Source organism: Schistocerca piceifrons, chromosome 8 (genome assembly GCF_021461385.2).
Source record: "Schistocerca piceifrons isolate TAMUIC-IGC-003096 chromosome 8, iqSchPice1.1, whole genome shotgun sequence".
NCBI classification, from domain to species: Eukaryota; Metazoa; Arthropoda; class Insecta; order Orthoptera; family Acrididae; genus Schistocerca; species Schistocerca piceifrons.
In genome coordinates, this window is record NC_060145.1 from 218,197,355 (window position 1) to 218,214,555 (window position 17,201).

General features: G+C 40.2%; 1 protein-coding gene across 1 annotated transcript in view; it reads right to left on the reverse strand.

Moving 5' to 3' along the window:
- Positions 1-1,195: 1,195 nt before the first annotated feature.
- Positions 1,196-17,201, reverse strand: part of LOC124711765 (G protein pathway suppressor 2) — a 123,312-nt gene continuing 107,306 nt past the window's right edge. The window contains exon 9 of the mRNA XM_047241979.1: positions 1,196-2,303. Within this exon, the coding sequence (XP_047097935.1) occupies positions 2,187-2,303 (117 nt within the window). The 3' untranslated portion in view covers positions 1,196-2,186. The remainder of the gene's footprint in view (positions 2,304-17,201) is intronic.

Here is a 17,201-nt window from a genome sequence, read left to right on the forward strand (position 1 = left end):
GTGTGTGTGTGTGTGTGTGTGTGTGTGTGTGTGTGTGTGCGCGCGCGCCTTTTGTCAACAAAGGTGTTGATTGCTGAAAGCTTTAATTGTGAGAGTCTTTTTTTGTTGTGCCTTATCTGTGACACAGCATCTCCTTCTCATAATATTATTCCATATGACATTATTGAATGAAAATATGCTAAATACGTCAGCTTACTGATTTCTCTCTCCCCAAGATTTGCAATGGTTCTAAGCACAAATGTGACTGAACTAAGCTGTTTCTGGAATTGCGAAATGTGATTTTTCCCAATTCAAATTATCATCAATATGGAACCCAAAAATGTTGAAGTTTCCAGCCATTTATTATTTCCTTACCTTGTGTTACACTTATCACTGGTGTATTACCCATAGAAGTGCAGAAATGAATATGTTGTGTCTTTTAAAATTGAGGGTGAGACCATTCACAAAAAAACCAGTCAATAATACTTTTAAGAACTTTGTTCATCATTTCTGATGTTTCTTTACAATTGCTTGGATTGATTACAATACCAGTATCATCTGCAAAAAGAACTAATTCTGCTTGTTTTATATTAAATGGAAGATCATTTACATATATGAGGAACAGTAGTGGACCTAAGACTGAACCTTCGGGAACCCCATACGTGATTTCTTCCCAGTTCGATTTATGTCCCTCCAGATGACATATGGTGGGTGTAATATGCAATGCAACACATATTTCTTATTATGAGTGAAAATTAGGATGAACTTCACTCTTTAACTATAATTGTGATTGTCTACCTTCCTTACCGATCTTGTTAATTTTATGTGCTTTTAAGTTACTACACATTAAATAGAAAATACATGACTTCCAAAGTGTGTATTACTTTTACGGTCAATAGTTCCTACAACCTCCAATAGGACTAGAAGTCTTCAAAAAACAAAAAAAACTCGAAGTGGAATGAAACATTCACACAATGTGGCCTGGTGTAGATATAAGAGATGTGATATGTTTACATTCTGTTATTTTCATAATAATTTTAGGGAAGCAATAATTAATTTAAAAGCTACAAGAGTCAGCTGAAGATTACAATTCATTTAGCACAAACAACCACATCTTAGATCCTAAACATGACACATGGTTATTGAATCAAATCTTTGATTTTCTATCTCAAATTTTTATTCCATAACTGGAAACACATAAAAAAATCTTGGCAAGTTAAGTACTGTTCTCATGTTTATTAAAATAATTAATTACAAAAAGACAATAATATGTAGCATATCAACAATATATGTGTACTTTGTAAGTGTTTAATTATGCAGACTATACATTTCACCTCATATATTGCCTAACAACAGTGACAAATATTCAGTTTAAGTATACAAGAAAAATATTCTTATTAACAAAGGTGTCTAAATGACTGAACATGTATGGGATGTTCTCATTTACTCTCAAATTGTGCACAAAAGTTTTGCCATAATCACCAAACACGTGAAGAAACAACATGCGCTCTGAACTCATGCCACTTCCTTTAATGTGCCATTTCTTTTAATTCTTCCATACTAGTGTTGCAAGCCAGATTAAACAATAAGAAAAATAAAAATAAATTATTTTTAAAATTCAATAGTTTTTAAAACAGCAAGTAACACAAAAAATTTTAAATAGGAAAAAAAATTGTGTGAAATGTGGAAAAATGAAAGCAAAGGATTGAAAATTTGTACAAATGGGCCTCTAAGCAATGTAAAAATAGGTCACCTACTGGTTCCTGCATGTAAAGAAATGTAAGGATGGTAGATGCAACATTTCACGGATCAAAAAATTTAACAATAGTATTAATAACAGCCTAGAGAGCTCACACCCAAAAGCTACTGCAAAAATCTTAATGGGCATTAAACATTTTGAGAAGAAGACTTTCTGTGCATAGTTTGTACCAAGCAGATGAGATGTCCAGTCTACAGGTCTATGGTGATGTCATGTTAGATGTACTTTCATGCGAACAAAAATACAACCCTTCTAAAAAACATAGTAAATATTTTCTTGTATATACTGTCACCTTTTATCGGATAACTGAAAACTAATGTGAATTCGCTGATTTCAAACAACAGTGCCTGAAACACTTGGCAATTTTGTCAACAGTATGCTTTTACAAAGGTTATCTGATCAATTAACTTTGTATTCTGTCTCTTCATACATATCTTCTCCAAGCTTCTCACATTTCCCGCTGCATGCTGGTAACATATCTATTTTGTGGAGGTGCCTGGTGACCAGGTGGACCAGCTTGGCTGTACAATAGACGATTACTTTGTGCCTGCGTAACATACACACTCTGAAAAATAAATAAATAAAAACTCAGTATACAGAATATTATCTTTTGTGTAAACTACTCATTTGTCTACTTAAAATTACAGGACCTGCTGAATGTGACTAAAGTCTAATGAGTACAGAATAAGAATATGGACTGCAGGTAAATTGAAGAAAGACAAAAGTAATGAAGCACAGCAGAAACGAGATTAGCAATAAACTTAACATCAAAATTGATGAACAAGAAGTATATGGAGTGAAGGAATTCTGTGAACTTGGTAGCAAAATAACACGAGAGATGAAGCAAGGGTGACATCAAAAATAGGTTAGTATAGGCTAATATGGCACTACTGACCAAAAGAAGTCTACTAGTATTAACAGCAGACTTAAATTGAGGAACAAACCTCTAAGAATGTACATTTGGAGCACAGCGTTGTATGAAAGTGAATCATGGAACATGCAAAAAATAGAAAAGAAGATAATCAAAGCATTTGAGATGTGGTACTATATGATAATTGCGAGGGCTTTACACATCCAAATTTCAAAATTCTTTTGTCTTCTTGGTATTGATGTTCCTGATGCATCTTAGCAATTTCAGCAGTTTTGAACATTCACTTCATTGTTGACAGTCAAAAAGGTTTCATGTGTTTTTGAGTGCTTGGCAAAGTTTTAGTTTTGTAAAAGATGTATTGAAGAATATGCATAACATTTTGCTTGAAAAATGGAATAAAGTGCAGCACTGCATTCAAAATGTTCACTGTGTTTTTTGGTGGCTCTACTCTAATGTGTAAGATGAGAGTTTACAAGTGGTATAAATGTTTCAAAGAGGATCAAGATGATGTTGAAGATGACAACCACCCTGCCCTAGCACATCAATTATTGATGACAATGTGGAATAAATAAAGAAAATGCTTCTGGAAAATTGTCAAATCACCATCAGAGAGGTTGCTGATGAAATCGGCATATCCTTTGACTGATGTCAAGCAATTTTCTTGCATTTGGGCAAGATATGTGTCACACAAAAGTTTGTTCAAAAGTTGTTGAATTTCCACCAAAAATAACATCATGCAGATATCACTGAGGAATTGCTGAACTAAGTCAACAATGATCCAGAGCTTCCAAAGAAGGCTGTAACTGGTGACAAAACACAGGTACACAGGTATGATGTAGAAACCGATGCTCATTCATCCCAATGGAAACTGCCTGAAGAGCCAAGGCCAAAAATAAATTCGACAAGTTACATCACATGTGAAGGTTCTTCTCACTGTTTTCTTCAATTACAATGGGATAGTGCATCATGAGTGCCTGACTTACAGTTGCACAGTCAATAAGGGATACTAACTGGAAGTTATATGCCATTTGCGTGAAGCAATCCGATGAAAACCACCAGAATTTTGCCAAAATCACTTGCGGAAATTGCATCACGATAACAGTCCCGCTCACACCTCAATGCTTGTTCATGATTTTTTGGTGAGAAATGAAACTGTTATGTTGTCTCAGTCACTGTATCCAACAGACATAGTCCTCTGGAACTTCTTTCTATTCTCAAGGCTGAAGTAAACCATGAAAGAAGGTCGTGTTGCCACCATTAATGAGATGAAAACCAAATCACTGAAGGAGCTGAACATCATAACTAAAAGTGAGTTCCATAATTGCTTCCAAGACTGGAAAAAGTTCAGGTACAAGTGTATTACATCTGTGGAGATGACTTTGAAGGGGTCAAATTTGATGAGTAGATAAAAATTATTTAACAAAAACAAAAATTTCCATTACCTTTTGATCACATCTCATATCAAGAACACTGACAAGAAGAAGAGAGAGGATAATAGGACATGTTGTTAACACATCAGGAAACATTTTCCAAGACACAAGACACAAAGATTGGAATGCATGCAACAAATAATTGGAGATTTTGGATATGAATGGAACTCTGGAATAAAGAGAGGTAGTGATGTACAAGAGAGGAAGTCATGACAGATCACATCAACCAATAAGATGATTCATGGTGGGGAGACTGTTACACTGTAGAAAAATTCTTCCTACTGAAATAGAACTAGACTCAGTCTACAATAAAATAAAAACTAACATAACATTAAAACAACTACAGACAGCAATCAATGACTGTTAATACCAACATTATAAAAAGTGGATAACCCCTCTTCTAGTTTAAGTAAATACTGTCATCTACACTTCCATAGAAACAACCAAACACACACACCTGCCGAAGCAGTGTCACACCTGAGTTATTGTTTTACCCCTTGCATTCTGGAAAATACTGGTCATAATGTTCCTAATAGATGAACTTAACTACGCGACTCATAAAATTAACACGTAGCTATCATTCCCGTGACACTTTTGGTGTTAAGTGGATGCAAGTCTCATCTATAATATAAAATCACGGCACAAAATCTATTGGATCATTTTTTAAATATTTAAAATATAGCTGAGAAATTCATTATCAGGTTTGTTTTTGGTCAGTATAGAGCAAAAATGACAAGACCCTGCAAAAATCCTTTTGATAGTAAATTTTTCATTGCAGAATTTACTCATAAATATTCCATACATTCATCAACCAACATATTCTTGATGATTGGTCAGAAATGAATGGCACATATACTGCTGAAAAAATTATTTCCAGAGTGTATTGATTCCTCATAATATGTGAGATTATTCTCTCCTCTTTCTTACATACGGGTTTTTACTAGGTTAAAGAAAGGTAAACCTGAATTTATATCTTTTGTAGATTTACAGATAGTTTTTGACAATATCGACTGGAATACACCATTTAAAATTTTGAAGAAAGAAGGGATAAAATATAGGCAGCAAAAGGTTTTACGCACAATATTTTGACGACTAGTCCTGCTGTCTTCTTCAGGTGATCTGAGTAGCGTTGTTAGATGTACTTGCAGCACCTAAAGAAGACAATGGGGTTGGTAATCAAAATATTGTGCACAATACAGAAATGACAACTTGTCCATATATCTGGAAAAACACATTATATTGTAACTGGTTGGTTGCTTGGTTGGTTGGCTGGATTAAAAGAGGGGGGAAAAGGTCCAAACTACGAGGTCATCAGTCTCTTGTGCCGAACAAAACAATACCACAAGTTTGAGAATAAAATAAACAATGAAGGACAACAAACATGTAAATGGACATCGGGGACAAGAAAACCATAGAAACGCAAGAAGCAGGATGAAGAGATTAAAACAACAGAGCAGATTACCATGGCTGGCTAACCATTAAAGTTAAAAAAAAAGGAGAAGCCAGCCACTCTGCAACACATTAAAACCTCCACCCTAGAAGCACTAGGGCGATGGACACAGAGGGCCAAAGGACATGCGCCAAAACTTAGATCAAACGATAAAACCCACCATCACAAATAAATGTAAAACTAAATCAGCTGATGAGGTGTTGTCAGATAAAATTAGCGGCAACGAGTCCGGTAACCCAAGATTTCATCACTGGGCAGTCAAAGTGGGACAGTGCACCAGAATATGGGCCACTGTCAGCCGGGCACCGCAACGACATTCAGGCGGGTCTTCAAGGCGCAGGAGGTAAGCGTGGGTCACTCAAGTGTGGCCAATGTAGAGCCGGCAGAGGACAACTGACTTCCTGCGAGAGGCCCGCATGGAAGACGTCCACACATTCATAGTCTCCTTAATTACACACAGTTTGTTGTGTGTACTGTTATGCCATTCTGTCTTCCAAAGCCAAAAACCATATGGCTTAAGTCAGAATGCAGGTCAGGTCCAGAGATGCCCATCTCCAGAAGCGGTTTCCACATAGCCTGTTTGGCCAGCCTGTCGGCAAGTTCGTTGCCTGGGATGCTGACATGTCCTGGGGTCTACACAACCACCACTGAACAACGGGACTGGTCCAGGGCATAGATGGATTCCTGGACGGATGCCACCAAAGGATGGCGAGGGTAGCACTGGTCAATAGCTTGCAGGCTGCTCAATGGGCCAGTACACAAAAGAAACGATTCCCCAGGGCATGAACAGATACACTGAAGTGCACGAGAGATGGCCACCAGCTCTGCAGTGAATACACTGCAGCCACTGGGCAAGGAATGCTGTTCAAGTTGGCCTCTGTGGACGTAGGTGAAGCCAACATGACCATCAGCTATTGAGCCATCAGTGTAAACCACTTCAGAGCCCTGGAACACATCAAGAATCGAAAGGAAGTGACAGCGGAGAGTGGCAGAAGTAACTAAGTCGTTAGGGTCATGCGAAAGGTCCAGACGAATCTGTGGCCTAGGTGTACACCATGGAGGTGTATGCAGACAGATCCAGATGGGAGGTGGTAAAGGGAAGGACTCCGGTTCAGACACAAGCGATCGCATGCGAACCACTATCGTTAGCCCTGACCTGGGCCACCAACACGGGAAATGAACTGCCATAAGTGGAAAAAGGAGACAGTAATTTGGATGCTCAGGAGAACTACGAATGTGGGCTGCATTATTGATTATTGGCGGGCAGTTGTGCACGCCTGACTTTCAAAGGAGGGACTTCGGCCTCCACCAGGACACTGGTCACCGGACTCATTCTAAAAGCTCCCATCGTTAGGCAAACACCACAGTAGTGCACTGGGTCGAGTACATGCAATGCGGAGGGCACCGTCGAACCATAAATCAGACTCCCATAGTCAAGGCAGGATTGAACAAGGGCTTTGTAGAGCTGCAAGAGAGTAGAGCAATCTGCACCCCAGTTGGTATTGCCCAGGCAGTGGAGGGCAATGAGGTGCTGCCAGCACTTCCGCTTGAGCTGACAAATGTGAGGTAGCCAAGTCAATCGGGTGTCGAAAACCAATCCTAAGAATCGATATGTCTCCACCACAGTGAGTGGATCGTCTTGAAGGTGAAGTTCTGGTTCCATATGAATGGGACGATGCCAACAGAAGTGCATGACAAACGACTTTGCGGCCGAAAACTGGAAGCCATGGCCGTGAACCCATGACTGTGCTTTGTGGATGGCTCCCTGTAGGTGCTGCTCAGCAACACCAGTACTGGTGGAACAGTACGAAATGCAGAAGTCGTCTGCATACAGAGAAAGTGAGCCGGACGGCCCTACAGCTGCTGCTAGACTGTTAATGTCCATTAAAAATAGTGATACACTCAAGACAGAGCCCTGCGGAACCCCATTCTTCTGGATATGGGGGAAACTATGGGAGGCACCAACTTGGCCTTGGAAAGTTCAGAGCGACAGGAAATTCTGGATAAAAATCAGGAGCGGGCCACGGAGACCCCACCCATATAATGTGGCAAGGGTATGATGTTGCCAGGTGGTGTCATACGCTTTGCGCAGATCAAAAAAGATGGCAACAAGGTGTTGGCGTCTGGAAAAGGCTGTTCAGATAGCAGACTCGAGGGACACAAGATTATCAGTAGTAGAGCACCCCTGGCGGAAGCTGCCCTCACATGGAGCCAGCAGGCCATGTGACTCCAGAACCCAACCCAACCACCGACACACCATACATTCCAGCAGCTTACATACAACGTTGGTGAGGCTGATGAGCCAATAGTTATCCACATCAAGTGGGTTTTTACCCGGTTTGAGCACCGGAACGATGGTGCTCTCCCGCCATTGTGAAGAAAGACGCCATCGCACCAGATCCGGTTGAAGATGACAAGGAGATGGTGCTTGTAGTCAGACGAGAGATGTTTAATCATCTGACTGTGGTTCCGATCCGGTCCAGGAGCTGTGTCGGGGCAATGTGCAAGTGAGCTGAAGAGTTCCCACTCCATAAATGAGGTGTTATAGGGTTCACTGTGGCTTGTAGTGAATGGGAGGGCTTTCCTTGCCACCCGCCGTTTGAGGGTGCAAAAGGCTGGGGGTAATTCTCCGACGCAGAGGCTCAGGCATAGTGCTCAGCAAAGTGCTCAATTGCGTTTGCAGCGGTACATAGCACGGCATTGATGGTAATGCCGGGTACCCAAAGAGACATCTGATCATTGACCAAACTTGGTAAGGTGACATATGGCACCCAATGGTCAACACGTACCTCTCCCAACACTCCTTTTCCCGTCGTTTTATAAGAAGGCGTATATGGGCATGGAGCTGTAGAGCTCACTGACGCTCTGTAATTGCCTCGACTTCCTGCAACCACCACGGGACAGTCTTTCACTGGGGCCACCCTATAGAGCGAGGGATCTCATTTTCTGCCACAGAAATGATTGTGATAGTCACTTGCTCAACCATCACATCGATGTCACCATATGGTGGAGAGTGACCTGTGACATCAGAGGTGCAAGTTTCCCAGTTCGCCTTGTTAAAACCCATCCGGGCAGGTGTCCATGGGCCTGATGCCAGGACAGTGACAGGAAGATGGGGAAGTGGTCAATACCACACAGGCTGTCAAGTGCTCTCCAGTGGGTAGATGGGAGAAGTTCTGGGCTGCAAATTGATAAATCAATGGCCGAGTAACTACCTCAAGCCACACTGAAATGTGTGGCGGCCCCATAATTTAATAGGTGGAGGTTGAAATGAGACAGTAAAATCTCTGCCTCGGCCAATAAGCATGGTGTCACTTGTAATGGAACTGACGAATAGACGTCATTTTATTTTATGATACACTAATAGACGTCACTTTATTTTATTATTCACTAAAGTTGTGTTATAAAAGCTTTTGCTTAAGATAATACTAAGTTAGGTGTTGCGATCAATAATCGATATTGGAATTTTATGTTCTTTGTAGCTTATGACCATGATCTTTGGTCTACTACGGGTTTTCGGCCACTTGTGTGTTGGCCGCGGTTGAGTGTAGTTGTGCATATAGTTCTTGCAATAAATGTGTTTGATACAAAGAAACCGTGGAATACTGCGTCATTTTTCGATAGTCCAGTAATAATTAAAAAACCCGCACCTTTTCTTGGACCCAAAGCAGCCAAGGAATCATCGCCTAGACAACAAGAAGCCACAAGGACATCGCAGACACAGCAGCATCAACAAAGGAGACATCATGGCCAGCTCTACTAAATTACATTACAGCCATTAGCCACACCGTAACGGTGTCCTTATGGAGTTAACTTTTCCTGCACAGTAGAGCCGGTTCGTGACAACTGGGGGCTCGTTGCCGGGATATAGACATTTATATGTACTGGACTGACGAAATCTGTTGTGCAGAAGTCTAATGACCACATGGTACGAAGCAGTAAAGTGGACTGACCACACGCGTGAGGACCAAGACTGAAAAGATAAGTACATTTGTTTAGTGCTGTTTTTTTTCCTTTTATTATTTTGTTTGTGTGAAATTTCACGAAGATGACCATTGTGAAAGAGAAAAGTGGTGCGGAATCTGAACAGGAGTGTGAAAATTTGTTAGTCTTTGGGGACGTAGACATACCGATAAAAACGGAAGACGAGTCAGTCAATGAAACGGATCAGAGCCTTAATTCCTCAGAACGTGAGACGTCGGACATTAAATTACTGTTACAAATGATGAATCAATCATTAGTTTTTAATCAGACTGTTGCAGCCCGCTTACAAGCTAATGAAGAACAATTGCAAAGCCTGAATCAGTCAGTCGCGGACAATTTTCGGGTTATAAATCAGAAAGTGTCGCGTCTAGAGGGAACTATGAACAAAAAATTTGATAATGTCTTAGTTTGGGGTAATAAACTTCGCAACGATATTTTAAAGATAGACAAGAAACTTAGCAAGGCAGAAACAAAGATTTTAGTGGTAGAATCTAAAGTGGGAGAAGTAAATTCTAGTCTGAGTAACAAAATTCAGTCTGTAAAAAATGAACTGGTCACAGACAGAGAGGAAAATGCAAAATGTTTTGTTAATGTTAATAATCAAATAGATACAGTTTGTGTAAATGTAAAAGCTATGGCAGTAGATCTTGAAAGTAGAGTAGACTCTAAACTAAATGTTGTGAATGATAAAGTGGAAACAGTCAGTAACACAGTAAAACTCCACTAGATTGAAACTAAGACAGATGTTAGTGAATTAAAAAGTACAGTATCAGAGTTAAACCAAAAGTTTGAAATATTTAGCAATGATGTAGCTAACAAAAATTTTTCTATGAACACATGTACCTTATTATCCAATATTCCAGTTAAAAACTTTTCTAATGAGTGTAGTTTGCATCCTGTTGACTTTCTGCAGAGTTGTAGAGACAACTTTTTGCCCAATATGAGTGAAAGTTTCAAAATTAAGTTGGTTAAAAATTTTTGGAGGGAGAATCTTTGTCATGGGCCAATCAAAATTTTTCTATGGACATGTCTTATGCAGAATTTGAAACTGAGTTCTTACAACGGTTCTGGTCTGAAACTGAACAAGCCAGGATAAAGAGCGAGTTCCTAAATGGGCCAAATTATAGAGAAACACAGGGACTATGAAACAGTTTTGTAAGAATCAACTGAAGAAACTTGTACATTTGAGTAAACCCTTCGATGAGCTCACACAGATAGATACTTTAAAGAGAAGGTTGCCAACAGATGTGCAATGGGACCTAGTGTATGGACCAGATGACAACATTGGACAATTTCTAAACTATGTAGACAAGCTTGACAGGATTATAGACAAAGTGGGGAAACCAAAAAACTATTTCAATCATGCACAAAGAGGTGGATATCATAGTTGGGGGAACACTAATTCAAACAGGAGGGAAAACAGTAAGCCCAACAACCATAGTTTCCATCGTAGGGAACAAAATAGTCACAATATTAATAACAATTTCCATTCAAGGGAAAACTATAATTTCCATTCGAGAGGACAATCTGGGAACAATTGGAACAGAAATAATTACAGGGATTCTGAAAACAGGAATTGGCGTGAACATAGTGACACCAGGGGTCAAAATGCTATGGGAAGTCCTGAAGCAAAAAACTAATGTACGCTCCATTGTCGGTCCACAAGGTAGGGGCGAAAAGCATAGATAATAGATGGACCAATAACAGTGACTACAGTGCACCAAGAGATACGTCTCAAGTAATGAGTAGTTATCTTATGAATGTGTACTACCCTCTAAACACAGTACCTGTTAAGAATGAACACACTGATTGTAATAAAGAGCCAGAGAAGATATTTAACTTAGTTGAATTTTATGAATGGGCAGAAGCTTGTAGTTTGTCAGAGGACCTGCAGATTAACGATTTAAATAATCTAGGAATTGATGCACTGATGAGGGAACCAAGTGAGCAAATTGTCGACACTGATTTAACGGGCAAAGAATTAAAAACACCTGGGTGTGAAAGCAACGTTTTAAGTTTTCGGGAGAGAGAGGTTGATGATTGTAGTATGTGGGGAAATGAAGATTTAATGATACATGATGATGGTGAAAAATATTTTGTTTGCTTGAAAGAGGAAATGGAGGCATTAGGTGTTGTGGGAGATACTGATATGCATGTTGTAGATGTACCCAAAAGTGTTATTAACAGTTTAAGTGGTGTTAATGCCAGTGTCACAACCAATAGGCTCTGTAATCCAACATCTTATGAAAGAACCTGGGCAGTTGCTAAAGATTCCCTGAACAGTGAAACTGACTGTGCAAGTAGGCTACCATTTGCAATGAACAAAGGTGAATTATTTCTTTATAATATGTGGCTAAATAGTGATGCAATTAAAAATGATAGCAATTTTAGAAAAATGATTCTTAATATATCTCAAATTTTATATCCTGATTGGTGGAAAAACACTAAACATATTATTGTTGAGCAACTGAAGGATAAATACCTTAGTGGTGAACAATGTCATATGGGTGAAAATATTTGGATTGAGGAAATTATAAATGCAAGTGACAGTGCTAATGATGTGTGTGTTAATGTAATGACTGTAGATAATAAAGGTGACAGTAATATAGGTACTTGTAAGTCAGAAAGTCATTGTTTTAGTGAAATTCAAAATGATTTATTGTATGAATATGTTCAGCCTGAAAAAGGTGGTGACATAGGTAGTCCGTTCATTAGAGCAAAAGTTGGTACCTGGGAAGGCAAGTGCCTTATAGACACAGGGAGTCAGGTGTCAGGAATATCTGAAATTCTAAGCAAAAAGCTGAAGTGCGAGAAAGATTACATTGAAATGCCAGTCATTGGGGTGAAAATAAGAGAGGCTACAGGAAAACATAGTAAAACTGTGAAAAGACAAACTTTGTTATCTTTTACAATTGAGGGAGTCACATTTACACATGGATGCCTAATTATACCAGGCCTCGGTGAGGACTGTATTCTCGGGATGTCATGGATTCGGAGTGTAGATGCAAGATTTGACTGGGGAGGACAAAAACTTATCATAACAACACCAAATGGGGGGTGTATCTCCACCAAATTTGTCAGATCAAATACAGTTTTGTGTAATGATAAGTTTAACACTATAAATCTTGTAAAGGAGAAAAGATATGTTGACAACCACATAACGGAGCTAGATTTAAGTGAAGTAGATTTCAACACTCTGGTAAACACTAAGATTTCAGAAGCTAGCGGTCTAAATGATGAGCAAAAACAGGAACTAGAGTCTTTGTTATGGGAATACAGTGATGTCTTTAGCAATATTCAAGGGAAAGTTAGGGGTTACGAATGTACTTTGCTAGTAAGACCACATGACCCATTTTTCATAAAACCATATGGTGTGCCCATAGCAAAACGTACAGCAGTTGAGAAAGAATTACATAAGATGGAAGTGTGTGGCATTATTGAAAGGAGTATCAGTGCTTATAATAACCCACTGGTAGTTGTGTCAAAAAGGGATAAGACTAGTCTGAGAAAGTTAAAAGGTGACGCAAACAAAAGTTTTTCACTAGAAATTTTGTATATAAAAAAATTGTCTGAATTTGACACAGTTTTGTGCCCTTGAAAATGTTTATTATTTGTCTAATATGTATTCACTGTATGAAGTGTTTGCAATGAATTTTCTGTGTAATATGCTAGCCATGTTAGTTTTTGATATTTCTGTATGTTTATGCAATTTGATTGAAGTTTAATAATTTGTGTACTTTTAGTTGGTGTAACTCTCACACCACACTTGTTGAGATGTCATTTAAAATGCAAGCCACTAATCTGCACTAAATCTGTCTTGCAACAATTAAGTTTTTTTAAATTTGTTACTCTTAAAGGCAGAGTCCTAATTACTACACACTTAAGTGCTTGAAATGTCCAACTCTACAAGGAGATAATCATTTTCAGTAAACCACATGAATTACTGTATATTTCTCTCTCAACCACTGCAAATGCAAAGGCAGTAACATTTTTTAATTTTGATATATACATACCATTCCAAAACTTTCATCCATTATTCTACCTTTGCACTTCTACTGTAAATATGAACCCTCGTAACAAACAATTGAATTTTTTTATCCTTGGAGTAATGTCTCTGTGATAAGATATTTTACACCCAATATGTTAGTGCATTTGTATTACATGTTTATAGAATTTATTAGTATTTAAAGAATCTTTTTTGACCAGTTCATATCTGTGTAATATTACTCAGACAGATACTGTAAACTTCTCCCACTAGATAAACATTACCAGAAGGTTATCTATGTATCCTAACCATGTACTTACATATAAACATTATGTAACCAAAAGGTAATCTCTGTGTGTGATTTTTAGATAACATGGCATTATAGACAACAAAGCAATACAAACAGCTAAGCTTTGAAAACAGACGTACTGCAGGACAAGCAGGAATCAGACCTTTTAACGGATGTCACCTATGTGCAAATGGTCAATGTGGGACAGACTGTGAGTAGTGTGAAAAGTGGGCACTTAAAGAAAATAAAACAAGCCTGCAGTTAAAAGTTACAGTCTTTCAATGGTTTCATGTGAAGTACTAAAACATTATGGACTCTTCTAAGTGAAAATTGTGAATCTTCTTTCGTATTTCATTTACTCTAAGGTTAAAAAAATTGTATGTTTTCCTTTACTAAGTATAACAATTTCAGTGTTAGCATAACTCAAAGGAAACAGTCCTATTAAAAATTTTAATGTATTTAAAAACATATTCTTGGCAGTTCCATTATTCTGTTGTCAGAATTTTGTTCGCATTTTCATACTTACAAAATTCTTGGGGGGCTATTGTAATGGAACTGACGAATAGACGTCATTTTATTTTATGATACACTAATAGACGTCACTTTATTTTATTATTCACTAAAGTCGTGTTATAAAAGCTTTTGCTTAAGATAATACTAAGTTAGGTGTTGCGATCAATAACCGATATTGGAATTTTATGTTCTTTGTAGCTTATGACCGTGATCTTTGGTCTACTTCGGGTTTTCGGCCACTTGTGTGTTGGCCGCGGTTGAGTGTAGTTGTGCATATAGTTCTTGCAATAAATGTGTTTGATACAAAGAAACTGTGGAATACTGCGTCATTTTTCGATAGTCCAGTAATAATTAAAAAACCCGCACCTTTTCTTGGACCCAAAGCAGCCAAGGAATCATCGCCTAGACAACAAGAAGCCACAAGGACAATGCAGACACAGCAGCATCAACAAAGGAGACATCATGGCCAGCTCTACTAAATTACTTTACAGCCATTAGCCACACCGTAACGGTGTCCTTATGGAGTTAACTTTTCCTGCACAGTAGAGCCGGTTCGTGACACACTCCACAAGGGGTTATTGGCGTTAAAATTTTCCAAAAGTAGGAAAGGTTTGGGGAGTTGCCCAATCAGTGCAGCAAATACATTCAGGGGTACTGCACCATGTGGAGGAAGATATACATTGCAGACAGTTATTTTGTATTTTGTCCATATTCTGACAGCCACAGCTTCAAGATGGATTTGACGGGGCACAATTTCACTACAGACTGAGTTTAGGGCATAAATGCAAACACCACCTGACACTCGATTATAGTCGCTACGGTTCCTTTAATATCCCTTATAGTCACGGAGGGTAGGAGCCCACATTTCTGGGAACCAGGTTTCCTGGAGGGCAATGCAGATAGCCAGGTGTAAAGCTTAACAGTTGCTGCCACCGCAAGTTCCTTGTTCTGAGGGGTCTTCTTTTTCGATTTCTTGCGCTGTTCTTTGAGTTTCCCTGGGTGGTAGGACTTCATTGAATCAGTCACCAGGACTGATGATGAGCATGAACCCCTACGACCAGCTGCTTATGGGCTCTTCAGCCACTGGCGGGTGTCAGAAAACTGGGAAGGGAGTGACCCAAGGAACCCCTTCCTGGCGAGAGGAGCCGAAGAAGCCTTACCCTTCTCTGGCTCAGAAGTGGGGACTGAAATCCCCAATGGTTGGGGGGCGGGGGGGGAGGTGTTCCTCCCAAAGTAGGTGGTACGGGAGCAACAGGGACGGAAGTTCCCCTCGCCATCAAGAGGGCAGATGTAGTCTCCCAGTTATGAGAGGCAACAGGAATTCGAGGAACTGATAGGGTGAGAACTGTTCTTGTAGCGGCGTATGAGGTGGTCATAGCCACAAGATGCAGGTGCTCAAATTTTCTCTTAGCCTCAGTGTAGGTCAGTCAGTCTAGAGTCTTATATTCCGTGATTCTGTAAAATCCTGCAGTCTGGTGAGCAAGTTGAATGATGCTCTCCGCAGTTGACACAGATGGGAGGCGGGGCGCATGCAGTATTGGGATGCAATGGACATCCACAATCTCGACAGGTGAGACTGGAAGTACAGCAGGAAGACATGTGGCTGAACTTCCAGCACTTAAAACACCCTCATTGGGGGAGGGATCTATGTTTTGACGTCACAGCAGTAGACAATCACCTTGACCCTCTCTGCTAATGTGTCACCTCAAAGGTCAAGATGAAGGCACCGGTGGCAACCTGGTTATCCCTCGGACACCGATGGATGCACCAGACGAAATGAACACATTGCTGCTCTAAATTGACGAGCAGCTTGTCGTCAGACTGCAAAAGAAGGTCCCTGTGGAATATAATACCCTGGACCATATTTAAGCTCTTATGAGGCGTGATGGTAACAGAAACATCCCCCAACTTGTCACAAGTGAGTAATGCCTGTGACTGAGCAGAGGATGCTGTTTTTATCAAAACTGACCCAGAGCACATTTTGGACAAGTCCTCCTCCTCCCCAAACTTGTCCTCGAAATGCTTCACTGCCATCCTTAGCCTGGTGTTTCTCCCATGGTGTGGCCAGGGAGGGGAACAACTTGGGGTCATATTTCTTAGCATTAAAGTTAGACTTTGCCCGCTTAGAGACTGCTGGTGGCGGACCACCAGCAAGAAATGATGTACTATGCTTCATGGCATGTCATCCATCCTAATGCCACCCACTCCAACCACGGGCTGTCCCCACGGGTGCCACCTAGCTGCAGCAAAGGCCACCTGGCAGGATGGCCATTGCCGGGAATCCCAATGCCCCAGGGTGACGGACATCTACTCCTTGGCATATGTGGGGAGTTAACGGCGCAGGCATCAGCAGAGCGATCCCTGTGTTGTTAGGGGACTACAACCAACAGATTACATGGTGGCCCCACCACAAAGGACTGGCTACTGTGCCAGATATGAGGTACAAAGAAGTCCATGGTCATCGTCAGCACAGAAAGTGACACTGCGTAGTGCATGGTGGAAAACGCACCCAGGAAGGTGTCCTTGCCCAAGAGATGGAGAATGGGCAGGACTGCAATGCGACAACAAGAAAGTGGACTAAAGACCTCAAAGCACGATGAACATGATGCACCATGTAAGGCGCCCCTCCCCAATTGTTTTGCTCTTTGGGAAAATTTTTAAAATTGGAGGTCAAACCCTACAGGGGACCATCACATAAAGGCCGAAACGTGTGAGACTCCTTTTAGTCACCTCTTATGACAGGCAGCAATACCTCAGGCCTATTCTTACCCCTGGACCCACAAGGGGGGGGGGGGGGGGGGGGGTCTATTGTAATTCTGCCAGACACAACAAAGGATTTGCAAGAGCAGTTAAATGGAATGCGTAGTGTCTTGACAAAAGGTTATAAGATGGACATAAACAAAAGAAAGGTAATTAAATGTAGCTGAAGTAAATCAGGTGA